The 15,226-nt window shown below is 41.9% G+C and overlaps 1 protein-coding gene across 1 annotated transcript; it reads right to left on the reverse strand.

Annotated features, from left to right (window-relative positions):
- Positions 1 to 14,557: 14,557 nt before the first annotated feature.
- Positions 14,558 to 14,944, reverse strand: LOC147463517 (uncharacterized). The gene has a single exon (XM_086496736.1). The coding sequence runs from the start codon at positions 14,942 to 14,944 to the stop codon at positions 14,558 to 14,560; it is 387 nt and encodes a 128-aa protein (XP_086352862.1).
- Between the last annotated feature and the right edge of the window lie 282 nt (positions 14,945 to 15,226).

A 15,226-nucleotide genomic window follows, 5' to 3' on the forward strand; every position in this document is an offset into this window, starting at 1 on the left:
CTGACACGAGATCCACTAGCTCACAAGCCATTGAGTATGAACCCATGACTGCAAAGCCCATTGCCAATGAGCCAAAGGTATTTGAGACATTCTTGACAGACCTCACCAAGGCAATCCAAGAGTCTCTTAAGGATAATCGACCCCCTCAAAATAGTCACATGTATCCAAGAAGGGAGCAACAATGGTGTTCCATTTGCTTAGGTCCACATAGCACTAGTGAGTGCCCTACGTTTAGAGTAAAATTTAATGGAACTTGCAACGCATGTGGTAGGTATGGTCACCAAGCTAAGGATGGCAAATAGACCACTTGTAGCCTGGACGGATGCGCTTAGCTTGGTGGCAGGCTACACCGCTACCACCTCCTGTGCTAGGACCGCAGCCCCCGCATCCAAGAGTCGCCCCTATGAACCAAGTGGGTTGCAAGCCATCAAATGCTTATCCAGATGGCTGTGAGGAGGAAATAGACACTAGTATTGCCTACGGACTTGATACATTGGAAGAGTGTCCTATATACTACATGGAAGATTGTTGGGGGCAAGTCAAGCCGGTTTATCAAGCTGCTGCTCTCGCATCCAGAGGTCAAAATATCAACACCCAGGCTAGGAGGCCACCTCTTCAATGCTACGAGTGTGGTGGACCCCATCGGGCAGCGGAGTGCCCTATTAGGCTGCAAAAGAATGCTGCACATATGCAAATGAATCAAGGGAGCATGTCTGCAATGCCAATACTCACATGTAATCGTTGTGGCATAGATCACTTGATTGCCCAATGCCCCTATAACCCAAATGCGCCTAAAATCACACCCCTAAATTTGGTCGAAATTGCTAGTGTGACATCGCCAATACCACCCGTCGCACCCGCTTATGCGATTACACGCTCCATGCTTCAAGGGCCAGGCCATATCCTCGAAGAGAGAGATACCGCGTCAGTTATCCAAGCAAAGAAAAAGAAGACACGAAGGAAGAAGTCGCAGAATACGGAAAATTCAAAGCCAAGTTCCAAAACAAACATAGGAACAGGAGATGACCCCGTGTATATGAATGACCTCGAGGATGATTCAGATTCAGTCGAGACAATGGAGACTAGAACCAATACCACAAAGAGAAAGACCGACAAAGAAAACCGTAACATGGAACCAAATGAAAACCGAATAAGAGAAAACCATAAAGAGCCTCTGAAAACACTACAAGTGTTTCCAAATCCAATCCAAGACCCCCAAGATAAACCGCAGGGGCAAAAAGGGAAGAATCGTAAAAAGAAGATTGGGACGTACCCAAACCTAGTAGACGAGATTGAGCAGGTGAAACATCTAAGAGGTTTAGTGGAGGAGACTCAAAGGAAACTAGAACCAAAACCCATGCAGGTCAAAATTCATGACACAGTGTTTTCCACGCAAGTTCATCCACCCCACATGAACCATAGACCGTTAGCCATATCTAGTATCATCCAAGAAGGGAGTGAGGACGGGACATCAGAAAGTGAGCATACACCCTTCTTGTTGGAAAGGATGTTTAACGAAGGAATACCTGATCCCATTGAGGAATATGAGATTCCATCCTCACCAGTTCCTAGTCAAGGACCTACACCCTGCAAAACGCCAATGAATGTTGCCAAACTAGTGGACTTCATGTCTTCTGAGGTCCGAACCACGATCATAGCAAAGCTGTATGGAGATCCTGAGTTATTCCTTGCACTTCGAGCATTCCTTAACGGAGAGCTACGAACGGGATTACCGCATTTTGCGCAACCAAATAGGCCTGACTCGATTATGATTGATGAGGAAAATCATGTGCAATCACTTGACTTAGATGGACACGAGTCTGTGATCGAGGTACCCATTAACGAATTAGGGCAGTATTTTGAAGGCGACGAGTCTAATGCGACCCTACCCATCACTACCAAGGGATTAACTATAAAGGGAATTCTTGATGGTGGTGCGGGAGTTAGCATCGTTACAAAAGATTGTTGGGAATCCATGGGAAAACCCCGCCTCAGTGTTACTAACATTGTGGTAAAGATGGCAAATGGTACCATAGACAAACCTATGGGGATGCTCAAGGATCTTAAGATCCAAGTTCTAGGACACAAGGTACGACATACGTTCATTGTAATGGATTTCTCTAAACACCTTATGTCATATGAAATGATTTTAGGACGACCATTCATGAGGGAAGCACAAATGGTTCATGATTGGTCTAAAAATCATGTCTATTTGCAATTCCAAGACTCTGTCCTTAGAGTGGATTTGGTGACTGGTAAGGTACACCCCTTAGGGAGTAAAACCATTATTGATCATCGCTCTGACACCACAGTTCACTCGGCCCCACTACAATATTGTTACACTTGTAAGAAGGATACAGACATTGGCCAAGATTCTCCTTACATGGATGTGTTACCGGGTATGACGGAATCAGACAATGTGGATTGGGTCCACCTAGCATCAACCATAGACACTTGGGGAAATAGGGGGACGACCTGGGTAACACCTGAGGGGGATGAAATGCCTATACCCTTAAATATGCTACAAGCAATGCATATGGCTTCTGACAAGACTCATCCTAATGTAACGAAGAAAACATACAAGTGGGTCCCTAAAGCTTCTTTAGTGACCATAGCTAGTGCTAAAAAACAGAAGCCTTGTAAGAAACGTACCACTCGCTCCAAGAAAAGTAAGAAAATGTTGCGATGGATCCCTAATCGACTATTGGAAGCCCAAGGCTACTATCAAGGAAATGATCAAATCTGGGTGCCAAAACATAGATTGTGCTCTTACCTATCACCTGACCCAAGTGAGCCCAATCCCGTAGCTCCAAAACGAATCAATGATCGTGGAAAGGAAAAAATCACAGAATGCTACACACCCGCTCCCGAGCTAGTTTGGGTACCAAAGAAAGAACGATTTGTTCCACCTAGCTCAGGAAGGGGGGAGTCCCATGAAGATTCTAGCTCCTCATGTAATACATCCATAGAGGTAAAAGCTTCTACACAGCCTCCATCTATAGTAGTGGACCTCCATGAAGCTACAAAAGAATCCACACCTCCCAGTGTTCAAGAATCACCTAATGAACCACTTCAAGTTCGATCCTGGGAGAGTACCTTACCACCCTTGCAGCTTGACAAGGCACCTAGGGTAATAGAAAACTACTGGCAAAAATCCTCACCTATTACCAACTGGAACAATTGGTTTCAAAGGGTGACAAGCTCATTTCAAACGGTATGATCTACCCAAGGAAGGGGGGAGTGTTTGCTGACAGTCATCATTCACTTGCTTCCCTCTCAACCTTTTTCCCTGACCTCTTAATCTCCGATCTTAGAGAATTTATATATAAAGCTTTATACTCACAAAAAAAAAAAAAGAGAGCAAGAGCAATTAGCAAACGAGTATGCACAATAAAAGTCAAAACATTGACTCAGACCTACACATGTCACATCTGGTACAGTGAAACAGAAACCTATGCCATAAAACACCCTTGATCCTCATCACTTGAGTGATGGAGGGTAGGTAAGATTAGTACGATAGGAGTGTTTCTGTTTTAGAGTTGAGTGATTAGCAAAGTTCTCTTTTCCCACTGATGTGCCTCCTAGAGGTATTGTTTTGTTTCCTAGTGTGTACAGGAGCGTGTTGCTATTGATAGGATTTGGACCTTCATGGAACCTTCAAATCAAGCACGACCATCAACACAAACAGGTGTTTCTTGTCCATTAGCATTGCCGTTATCTTTTTGCATCTATGATTGTCTGCTTTGATTGTGATTGGTAGCATAATATTCAGTGCATTTGCTTAGTATCAAACATTTAATTCAATGTAATGTTTTGTCATAATCACTTGTCTAGGTTTAAAAATCAAGCAGTCCGACTAAGCTAGTTTGACCAAGCTAGGTATCAGAGATCTTCTCTTAATACCATGGGGAATGCCTTCCTAATAAGCAATGGTTACTTAGGTTCTTAATCCGATTTAGGCAGCATTGTATGAAATGTACTAGGGCTTTCTAGTGGGCTTAACCCTAGTGACCTTTAGCTTAAGTATTATAAAGGGAGTTTACTAATGTGATGAGCCTGGGGAGGGTAACAATGTTATATGACCCCCCTAAAGTTACAAAATTAAAATGTTGAAAATGAACAAACAAAAAATCAAAGTGCCACAATGTAAAATTTTAAGCTGGAAGAGAAATCCTGGCTTAAATTGGTACTTCACTCACATGTATCGCCTATGGTACTAGAGCCCTAGAGGTTCCCAGTGTGGGCGCTTTTCCTTGAAAAGCAAAAAACCCAAGGCATACAAAATAAGCACACACATCATAAATGAATCAATGTGAAAAGACTTTGGGGGGTCAAAGAAAAATTAATCAGTCAGGCGATGATTTCATGAGTAATTCCTTTTATGGTAGCTTAACTACAAGGTTTTCTAGATATAGCCTCTAGTCAGCCCTCGAACATCAATACTTGGCTCTCGCGATTAAACAACTTAATTGACTAATGAAAATTAAGAAGCTTACCCATGGTATTAATATTCGATCTCTAGTGCCTTTCGACCGTCAAATTAGCGACCCCATACTTGTTTAATTTTTTACCTTTACATCTGTTTATGCATTTGATTACATTGCAATTTAATGTTCATTGCTAACAAATTGTTTGAAATTCTTTTACCAATCAATTTGTCTACCTAAAACTGCATATGCTTTTTAAGAGAATGCAATTACTGTGCCAATGTTGTTTGATTTTGCAGTGACTGACGAAGGCTAAGGACATTCATCTCAAATGCTCTTCCACCTCGACGAACTTGCTTCAACTCAATAGCTTCCGAGGACGGAAACTACATCAGGAAGGGGGGCATGTTAACCCTCACGGCACACGGACACCCTATGATCTATAAACGTTGTATTATTTAGAGTCAGGTACCGGGCTTGTCGGACCAATAGGAAAAGGGTAAGAGTGATCGCCGATGAGAGGCGCACTCTAACACGAACATGCTAGGGTTAGTTGGCTAAGCATGGGCGCCCAAGTGTGAATGGGGTGAGCTCCTATAAAAGCCAACTAAACCTAATTTTTTACTCATTCTCTCATTTGTGCAATAGAAGAGTGCTCTTGCTCCATCTCCATCTTCTTCTTCTTCACCTCCTTGTGTGTGTGTGTGAGAGAGAGAGAGAGAGAGGGAGAGTGTGTGTGCGATCGAGCATTACGAAGGCACGACGGCGGCGAAGCGGTTGAGCGTGGCACGACTGCAGCTTCTTCTTCATCGCGGCGAGGAATCCACCACAAAGGCGAGCGTAGAGCGGTGAGTGACACACCCTTTGCTCTCTTGAGCTTGCTAGTTTAGGCTTGTTGTGTGCTTGGAGCCGTTTGTGGCTCGCACACGGTGTATTGGCAAGTCCCTTGCTTCGACAGTGCGGCAAGGAGCGCACAATATTCAATGATTTCATTAAGAAAATGTGTCCCACGATCACTGACAATTTCTATTGGTAAACCGTATCGTACAAAAACATTCTTATACAAAAATTGTGCAGTGGTTCGTGCATCTGCTTTTTGCGTTGCCTTGGCTTCCGCCCATTTTGTGAGATAGTCCGTAGCCACAATGATATATTGGGTATGGGTGCGATATGCAAGGGGTGAGATAGGTCCCACAAAATCAATGCCCCATTTTGCAAATGCTCTTGCTCCCATCATTGGCCGTAGTGGTATCTCATCTCTCTTTATCGGCACCTTGGTGCGCTGACATGTGTCACAACGCTTTACAAACTCTTCAACATCCATGTGCAATGTAGGCCACCATATACCTGCGGTTAAGACAATTTTCTCCGTCTTATCGTCCAAAAAATGGCCTCCACTTATTTCACTATGTGCATGTTCTAGAATCAACAGGTATTCGCTTTCACTTGCACAGATTCTAAGTTGATTGTCCTTTCCTCGCTTATAGAGTTGGTTCCCAATTAACTGAAAGTCACGAGCTTCCATCTCTATAGCTTTTTTCCGTGTTCTTGTTATGTTCTCAGGAAACGTCCTGGTGGTTAAGAAATCAATGATACATTGACTCCATGCAGGTGAAATGTTTACCTGAAATAATGTCGCATGATCCACTGGTCGTTTGGCACTACATATAGTACAATTGGTATTATAAGAATGGGTGTCCGCATACATAGTTGGCCAATAAACCCCTAATTGTTTCAGTCTCTGGTGTGTTTTCATTGTTGAACAATGAAATATACAATCCTGGACATGGGCTTCTTCAAGGTAGCACTCAAATTCTTCCAGATTTATACATAATCATAGGATTTGGTCCGATCCTAGATGATACAGCCGTCCTGCTATCAACTGGAAGTTTTTTGTTTGTCGAATTTTTTGTTGTTTGGATCTGTATTCCGTATTATCAAACCTACTTCCAAAGGAAATAATGCTAACAATTTCCTGAGACCATTTGGGTATCATTTCAATATTGAAAAGATAAGCATCTGGTATGTCATCATCTACTCCTTCAGGAGCTTCCCCGTTGTGTATCCTTGAAATATGATCCGCTCGTAGATGGGTTTTACCCTTTTTGACCACCACTGTGAAATCAAACTCTAGCAATATAATAAACTAGCGTACAATTCTCCCTGTATTGCATGGTTTATTTACCAGATACAAAAGAGCTTGATGATCTGTGAAGAACGCAAATTTGTTTGCGAGCAAATAATGCCGAAATTTCTTTACAGCATAAATCATTCCTAACCCTTCTTGTTCGGTGGTTGTGTAGTTGTTTTCCGCACTGTTTAACTATCGGCTTGCAGCACAAACTGGAAAATCCATTGTTCCGTCTCCAGGTTGAGCCAGAATACTCCTGATTGCATATGCAGAAGCATCAATGTGAACATGGAATATCTTTTCCCAATCCGGGGCTTTAAGTACAGGTGTTGATATAAGGTTTTCCTTTAGCTTTTGGAATGAAGTTTCACACTCCTTGGTCCAATCGAAATTGACCAGCAAACGATACAAAGGTTGTGCGATGACCGCATACATGTATATGAATCTTCGATAATATCCGCAGTGTCCCATGAAGGATTGCACTTGTTTCGCATTAGTGGGCCTGGGCAGGTCTACTATGACTTTGACTTTGTCTAGGTCAGTGGTTATGTCATTTCTTGAGACAATGTGTCCTAAGATGCGGCCTCGCTTAACCATAAAGATACACTTTTCCGGATTAAGGCAGATTCGATATGTCCTGCATTTTTCAAAGACCTTTTGCAAATGGTCAATATGTTCCTCTCGTCGAAGGGAGTGTACACAAAGATCATCCATGTATATTTCTAAGAATATTCTCAGGTGTTCTTTGAACGCGTGCGTCATTAACCTTTGGAAGGTAGCTGGGGCATTAGTTAAGAAAAACGGCATAACTCAATACGCAGAAATTCCCCATTCTGTGGCAAACACTATTTTGTGTTGATCCTCCCTTGCAATTGCCAGTTGGTTGTATCCTGAAAACCCATCTAGAAAGGAATAAGCCCGTTTTTCGGCCACCCGCTCAAGTACATGTTCTGTGATTGGCAAGGGATAATTATCCCGTATGGTGGCTGCATTCACCTTTTTGAGGTTTACACACACTCGCAGTTTTTCGTTCTTTTTGGGAACTACCACAATGGGTGACACCCAATCTGTATGTTCAATTTTATAGATGAATTCAACTTCCATCAGCTTGTCAATCTCCTCTTTGATTCGTTTAGCAAATGTATCATTGTATGTATAAGGACGTTGTTTGCTAGGTTTTGCATCCGATTTCAAAGGAATTGTATGTTGGCATATCGATGGATCAACTCCTTTGAGGTCGTTATAGGACCATGCAAACACATCTTTATATTTTTTGAGAAGTTGTGTTAGCCGTTCTTCTTCTTCAGGATCTAAATCGTTTGCTATATAGACCGGCTGAGGATTTTCACTTGGTTCTGCGAGGTCTATCCTTTTTGCATTTGTTGGCCCATCGTAAGATTCTTGGTTGGTTCTTTCCCTGACTGGTGGTGTTATGATGATTTTTCTGTCCTGGATGGTAAATTTTCGATAGTGTGATGGTACATTCATGTTTCCTTTCTTTGACTCCCCTTTACCATCACTATCTTCTTCAGTAGTCCATATCTCACGTAAAGATCGTTTCAGTTCTTGGTATTTCTGTTTACGCTCCAGTTTGGTCCACTCTGGGTCTTTTGTTGTTTCTCTTTTTGATTTTTGAGATTTTGTGATTTTGTTTCTGTTTTAGCTTTTCATACCTGTTTTATTTCCTCTTGCGTTCTTTCCCTTCGATCTTTTGAGAATCTTCCTGATATTTGATCTTTTACACAATCCTCTACTTTTACAAGCATCAAATAGTAAGTCTTACCGTTTATCCTGGGCATCAGGTTATCTCTCACTTTGTTTCTTGCTCGTTTCCTCCTATAACATTCCTGGCATCTAGGGTGCTGATTAGCAAAATCATAAAACTTGATATTCTCGGTTTCTCTTCCACGCTCACTTGAGGTGTCTGAACACTCATTATCTGCATCATCATTTACTTCCAGATGTTCAGAGGAGTTATAAAACTCTTCTTGTTCTGGTGGTTCTATCGTCTCATCTTCTCCTGGTATAATGCTTACCATGTAGTAGGGTAGCACATCATAGCCATCCTTATCGTAAAATTTTATTGTTGGACTATCTGTAATGGTACAGATGTCCAATGTTGCTAGTATGTGTTCCCATTCTAGAGGTTCCAAGGCATCTTCAAGGAAAGGTTCTAGAATATACTCCTTGTCCTCAATTTCTCTTTCTGAGATGCATTCCTCTCTTCTTAAGCTTCCACAATGTGAAGCTCCGCACATCCATAGCTCTTTGTGTTGCCCTAACCATGCTAGGAGTTCCGTTCATGCTACTGTAGTTGAATCAAACTCTTCCACAGTTGTTTGGTTCACATCTTTGTAACTATGGTCTTTCAGGTGTATTTTAGTCGTTGTCTTGCCATGTCTGAGGTATATGTGGTCGTAACCCCAATCTTGGACCATCTTCAATTGTCGCATGAATGGTCTTTCCAAGATGATCTCATAATTGTTCTTTTTGTCAAAATCGACTATTGCAAATGTATGCTCGTACTCGATTCCACACGAAATGACAATCACTTTTTCTAAGAGTCCTAGAGGCTTCTCCATGAACCCATCTACCAATTGCAATTTCATTATGGTAGCTCTTAAAGCCGGTTTTCCCCATTTTTTCCAGATTTCCTTGGTGGCGATAGCAACTCCCGCTCCACTGTCAAGAATAGCTTTGGAAACTACTCCTTGGAATTCTACTGGTAGCGTGGTGTTTCCATCTTCTCCCTCGCAATACTCTCCAACCTTGTTTAATGGTACTGGACTAGTGTTTAGTTGAGGCATGTCCAACTCTCTGATCCCTTCCTGTAGCCTCAAGGTGGGGTCTTTCACTCCAAATTTTTCTAGGCATTTACCTACTGTGGTCCACATGTTTGGTTGTAACCTTAGGAGTTCGGCTAATGTAATTGTGCATGCCACTGGGGTGGACAACAACTCAATCAATCCTTGTGAATCCATCACTTTGTTAGAAGAAAGTCTTTGAGATGGGATTGCTCTCACTTCATACTTGGCTTCATACTCTCCTAGGTAAGAGGGTAAAGTTTTCAGCAAGTCTGGTTGGCTGTTCCCCGAACTAATTATTCCCTGGTCTCCCCCTTGTGAATGTATCTCAAAGTTCATTTGTGACCTTGCTTCAAATTCTTCAATAGGAGGTAAGATCACATTCTTCTCCTTTCTCGTTCTATTAATGTGGTTACTCATCCTGTTAGCCTCGTTGGCCTCACGGATTTGCTTCCACAAATCATCTAGACCGTTACAGTCCTTATCCATTTCTGTCAATGTTTTAGGCTGGAACCCGTCACTTGCCTCATCTGTTGTATTTGGCACTATGATAGGCTCTCCTCTGCACTCATAGGCGTTAGTGAGTCTTTCCTTTGTTTCTACTTGTTCCTCTAAAGTTGGTTGGATATGGGTTGGAGTTGGTGCTTCATACAAATTTGCAGGTTTACCCAGCGGGTCTTCCATCAATGATTGAGCTGTTTTAATCATCTTTTTACACATTTCCAACCTTTGTTTTTCTATTTCAGCATATGGATAAGTCATCCACCTTTGTTCCTGGGTTTGGTTCTTTTTGAGTCTGGCTTCATAAGCTTTTAGAAGAACATCCAATTGCTCATTTACCTTGTCTGCTAGTACAGATCCTCCTGATCCTGCACTTTTGGGCTCTGCTATTTCCTTGGGTGCTATGGTTGCTGTGGCATGTGAACTTAAGCTAGCTAGATCCTCTAACCACTCTAATCTATCCTTTGTATGTTTTAACTCCTCAGATAGAGCAGTTTGCTCTCGTTCTTTCCTGGATTTCATACGCGCCTTTCTAGCTTTCCAAGTGCTTCTCTGATTTTTTGTTTCTGAACTTCGGGCATCGGTTTTTGGCTCTTCCATTATGGGTTCGTTCGTCATTCTTTGAGCTTGGGCTCGTGTCACCGCCTGAATAGGTATGATTGTTTCATTTTCTAACCCTCCACTAGAAGGTACTGTTTCTAGCATGTTCAAGGTGGTTTTTGCTCCTTTGCTCGGGTTTTTAGGGCAATAGGGAATCAAATGAGTAACTCCACACTCGGTGCAATATGCGTTGACTCTAATGATTTCATCATGAGGACAGTCTCTTAGCCAATGGTTTCCACCACACTTGCAGCAGGGTCCCTTGGGTTGTTGAGGTGCTCCTTGAGCTCCCCTTTGTTGGTATGCCTGTCTCTGTCCGCCCATGCCTCCGTTGGCTATGAACAACAATGTTCGTTCATCTAAGCTATATCTTCCTTCTCCTGCTGCATGTGCAGCTGTTGGTGGTCCTGTACTTCCTATCATGCTCCATGGTTCTGGTGCCAAGGGTTCTTCTGGTGGATAATAGACAGAGTTTGCCGCATATCCAATGGGATCTTCATAATATGCATTCATAGGCACCAAAGCCTTATCCTCTGATTCGGTTACGATTGGTGTGTATCTTATACTGACTGGTCGTAATCCTGGTAGGAGTGGTTGTTGCCCCAACACCGGTTGTGGTCTTTCTACACCTACAAGTCCTGGTAGGTTGTGGTCTTTCTACACCTACAGGTCCTGGTAGGTTGCCTGCTTGATACCTAGGCATCGGTGGAACTTGAGGAGAAGCTACCTGAGCTTGGGGAGCGTAAGGTCTCTCTCTCACATATCCCTTGTTATAATAACATTCCTCTGTCCCATGGTTCGTCCATTTTTGTTCAATAGCACACCACTTGGGCTGTTTAGCATGGGGTTTCGCGTACAAGTTAATCTTTTTTAGCACTTCATCTACAAGCAGCTCTTGGTTTACAGCTACTTCTCCTTTCAGTGCTGACTTAGAAGACTTGGTTCCACTTTGTTGTGAAGATGAATCGTCATCAAGGTCCTTGAACTCCCCCTTTTTGTAGACCACACAATTGTCCACAATGTAAAGAGCCTCCTTGGTCAATTCATTCAACGCCGTGCTCCTCTTCATATATAAGTCTTTCTAGAGATCCGCATTCCTTAGTCCTTGGATGAATATGAGCATAAGTCTGGACTGAGTTGGCAGATCTTCCGCAGGACAGAACTTAACATATCTTTTTAGTCTTAGGGCTGCCTTTCGTACAGATTCCCCATCTTTCTGTTTGTATTTATGGATTTGTGAGATGGTATTATGAGCTATCCCCCTTTGTGAGAATTCCTCGATAAACTCGTCAAACACTTCCTCCATATACTCAAAGTCTCTACGCTCTACAGAGTCAAACCAAGTGGCAGCGTCATCCTCTAGGGTTAGTCCAAACCCTGAAAATTGGGTAGGGAAGTCTAACACCTCTTCAACTCTAATTACACGCACAAAGGCTGCTACATGATCCCTTGGGTCTCTATTTCTTGTGTATTTCTTGTTTACCCATTTTTGCACTTGAGAAGGTCTAAAGTTCTACGATGGTCTACAAACCTCATCATTGGATCTCCATGTTCTAATCAATATACCTCCTCAGGTCTTCTGTAGTAGGCTGGTTCCTCTCCTAGTGGTGCTCTAAGCCATAATTTCTAACAGTTCTCGCCAGAGATGGTTCATCTCTTCGAACTCGTTCTATGGGTGGTCCTCCAGGCTCTGTTGACCCTTGAGTCTTTGGATTACTCTCTCCTTGATACCTTGAATAGAGTGGTGGTTATTGAATAGAGTGGTGGTTCCTGCAGAGTGGTGGTTCATACCCATCTCGGTTTCGATCTTGCTCCATTGTTGTCGACTGTCGAAGCCATGTCTGCAATGATGGCTGGTTCGCTGGTTGGTTTTGGTTGTTGAATGCCCGCGATCGGGTGGAATGTGAGGTAGCGTCATACTCTTCAAAAAAGGGATTTGTCGACTTGCTTGGGGTGTAGGTGGCTCTTGGCACTTCCTCAGGGGCATATGTTGATGCTCCTGGACTTGTTGCTTTGTCTACCTCCTCTGGGAGAATACATTGGTATTCTCGCCCGTATCTATCAACAAAAACTATACCCTTCCCCATAGCAGTTTTATAAGAGAATAAGTAAAGAACCTTGTCTTTGCTCAATTCATTTAAGTATGGTTCTTTGCTACGAAAGTAAGCGACTGTACCCTCACTCTCATGCTTGTAGATTCCCACGTTCTCATTATAAGTTGGAACCCTGGTTGTTTTCTTATCATACATAAAAATAGCTCCGTGCCGATCAATGTTTGGTGGCGGTTCTTGAGCTTCTGAAACCATTTTCCCTTTCGCCACGTTATCTCCATATCTGTTGTAATCTTCAGGGTTACTAACTATCAGATAGTGGTTCCCCTTTTTGTCTCGAAATCTATCTCCATCATCATAGACTCAAATTATCTATAATCTCTGAGCCGGCCTCTCTTCGATACAAATGCACTTGCGTCCTCGATAGTCAGAATAGACTAGGGCTCCCCTCGAGTTTGTTCCCTCTAAGAAGATCGCAGTGAGCTTGGAATCATTTAAAGGATTTAGGGAGGTGCTTCCTCCTGGCATTGATCCGTCATAGGTGAAACCTCCTGGCTGCTGACTACCCATCATGAAGAAAGATTTGTCTGACGAAGTATCAGTATCACTACCTTCCTCAATAATCGGTGCTAGTGGATCTAGCCTTGCCTAAGTTACACTCTCCTCGGTGGACACTAAGCTACCTTGGTCACCTGCCACCTTCTGGTCTCTAAAAATGTATCTTCCTGATCTTAAATTCATCAAACTTATCAATGAAATTTACCACAAATCCAACCACTCACCTGGAAAAGGATCACTATTTATAGCAAAATTGACTATCTGAGCAGTATCTGGCTAACTAATGGAAACTGTAGCTAGACTATGCCACAGCATAATATCCCAACATAATTATGATGTATTTACGGTACCACTTTTTATCAAAGTAATTCCCATAAAAATTCAGTTTGGTCCCGTTTTTGCTCCGAGTGATCATTTTTAAATCCGACGGAGACTAAAATTAACAGTTTTTATTTAGGTCATCATAAAAAGCACATTGCTTTTCAAAAACGCCGAAAAGCACAAAAAGCTAAAAATAGCGTAAAAAGCAAAAAAAAAGTCAAAATTTCTAAAATTGAATTACGGGTTCCCCTCATCCACTGGAATAAGAAAGCGGAGTCGCTTTTCACTGAAAAGCACTAAAAATCATGAAAAGCTATAAATAGCGTGAAAAACACTAAAAAAGCAGAGTTTTACAAAATTGAACCATAGCTTCCTCGGAACACGTAGATTAAGGATCCAACCTTGCTTTTTGCAAAAAAGCACCTAAAAGCATGAAAAAGCTAAAAATAGCGGATTTTTCCAAAACTGAACCAAACGTCCGTTTAACCTACTGGAACATGGAAACAACCTTGCTTTTTACTTTAGAACCTTCTAATACTGTCAATCAAGCATCTTACATCAAAATTTGACAAAATAGATATTGAAAGCTATTCTTGTTATTTTAAGAAGAGACCCAGAAATTAGGGATCTTACATCCTCCCACACTTGAAAAATTCGAGGTATCCTCACCTCGACATGAAATCTGGATATCTGGATAATTTAGTCTCATTACATCATCACGTTCCCAAGTTGTGTCTTCCTGAGGATACGTTGACCATTTAACAAGGTGTTCAATAATGGTCCGATTACGTAGAGGCTTGGCTCTACTCTGAAGTATTAATTTGGGATGTACTTCTTATCCATCGAGGTAAACCATGATACATGAAAACACCTTTCATGAAGACTTGAGCTATATCCTTAGCCGTAAATGTTGTCTTGACTGGAGATAAATGGGTTATTTTTGTAAGCATATTAACAACCACAAAAATAGAGTCATATCCTAGAGATGTAGGAAGTCCTGTAATGAAATCCATGGATATGCGTTCTCATTTCATTTGTGGAGCATCAATAGGTTGAAGCTTACCGGAGTATCGAATTCGTTTATATTTAATAAGTTGACATGTGAATCATCTTGTAATATAGTTCAACACATCGCGCTTTAGGCCTGGCCAAAGAAACTCTTTCTTAAGCTTTAATGTATCCTGGATATCCTACTATAGGTATATCATGAGCTTCCTGTAATATCTGAAGTTTGATCCCACCTTGATTTTGAATACAAAGATGATTACTGAAGTAAAGGTCACCACCTTCAACGTCAAAGCCTTTGATTTTCTTTTCTTGCTTCTCTGTACGATTATTTAAGTTCATGAACACGTACTGGATTTTTGGGTAATATGGGTCATTAGTCATACCTTCGCCAATAAGGTCAATTAAAGAAGTAGTAGAGGTTATGATAGCTGCTACAATACTCTTCCTGCTCAAAGCATCGGCCACAAGTTTTTCCTTCCCAGGTTTATATTCAATTCCAAAATCATATTCATATAACAACTCCGTCCATCTTCGTTGCCGCATATTCAGGTCAGGTTGGGTGTAGATCCACTTTAGGCTTTTATGGTCGGTATGTAGTTCAATTCTCCTTCCAAGAAGATAATGTCACCATACTTTAAGAGCATGTATAACAGCCAATAGTTCCAAGTCATGTGTTGAATAACTTAACTCATGTATACATAACTTACGAGATTCATAAGCTATTGGTTTCCTTCTTGAGATAGAACGCCACCAATTGCTTGTCCACTTCCATCAGTGAGCACAGTTAAATATCTTTGAGAAGTGTGGAAGCTTTAGTATTGGAGC

The sequence above is a fragment of the Adiantum capillus-veneris genome, chromosome 2 (assembly GCF_014529385.1).
Source record: "Adiantum capillus-veneris isolate H3 chromosome 2, ASM1452938v2, whole genome shotgun sequence".
NCBI lineage: Eukaryota > Viridiplantae > Streptophyta > Polypodiopsida > Polypodiales > Pteridaceae > Adiantum > Adiantum capillus-veneris.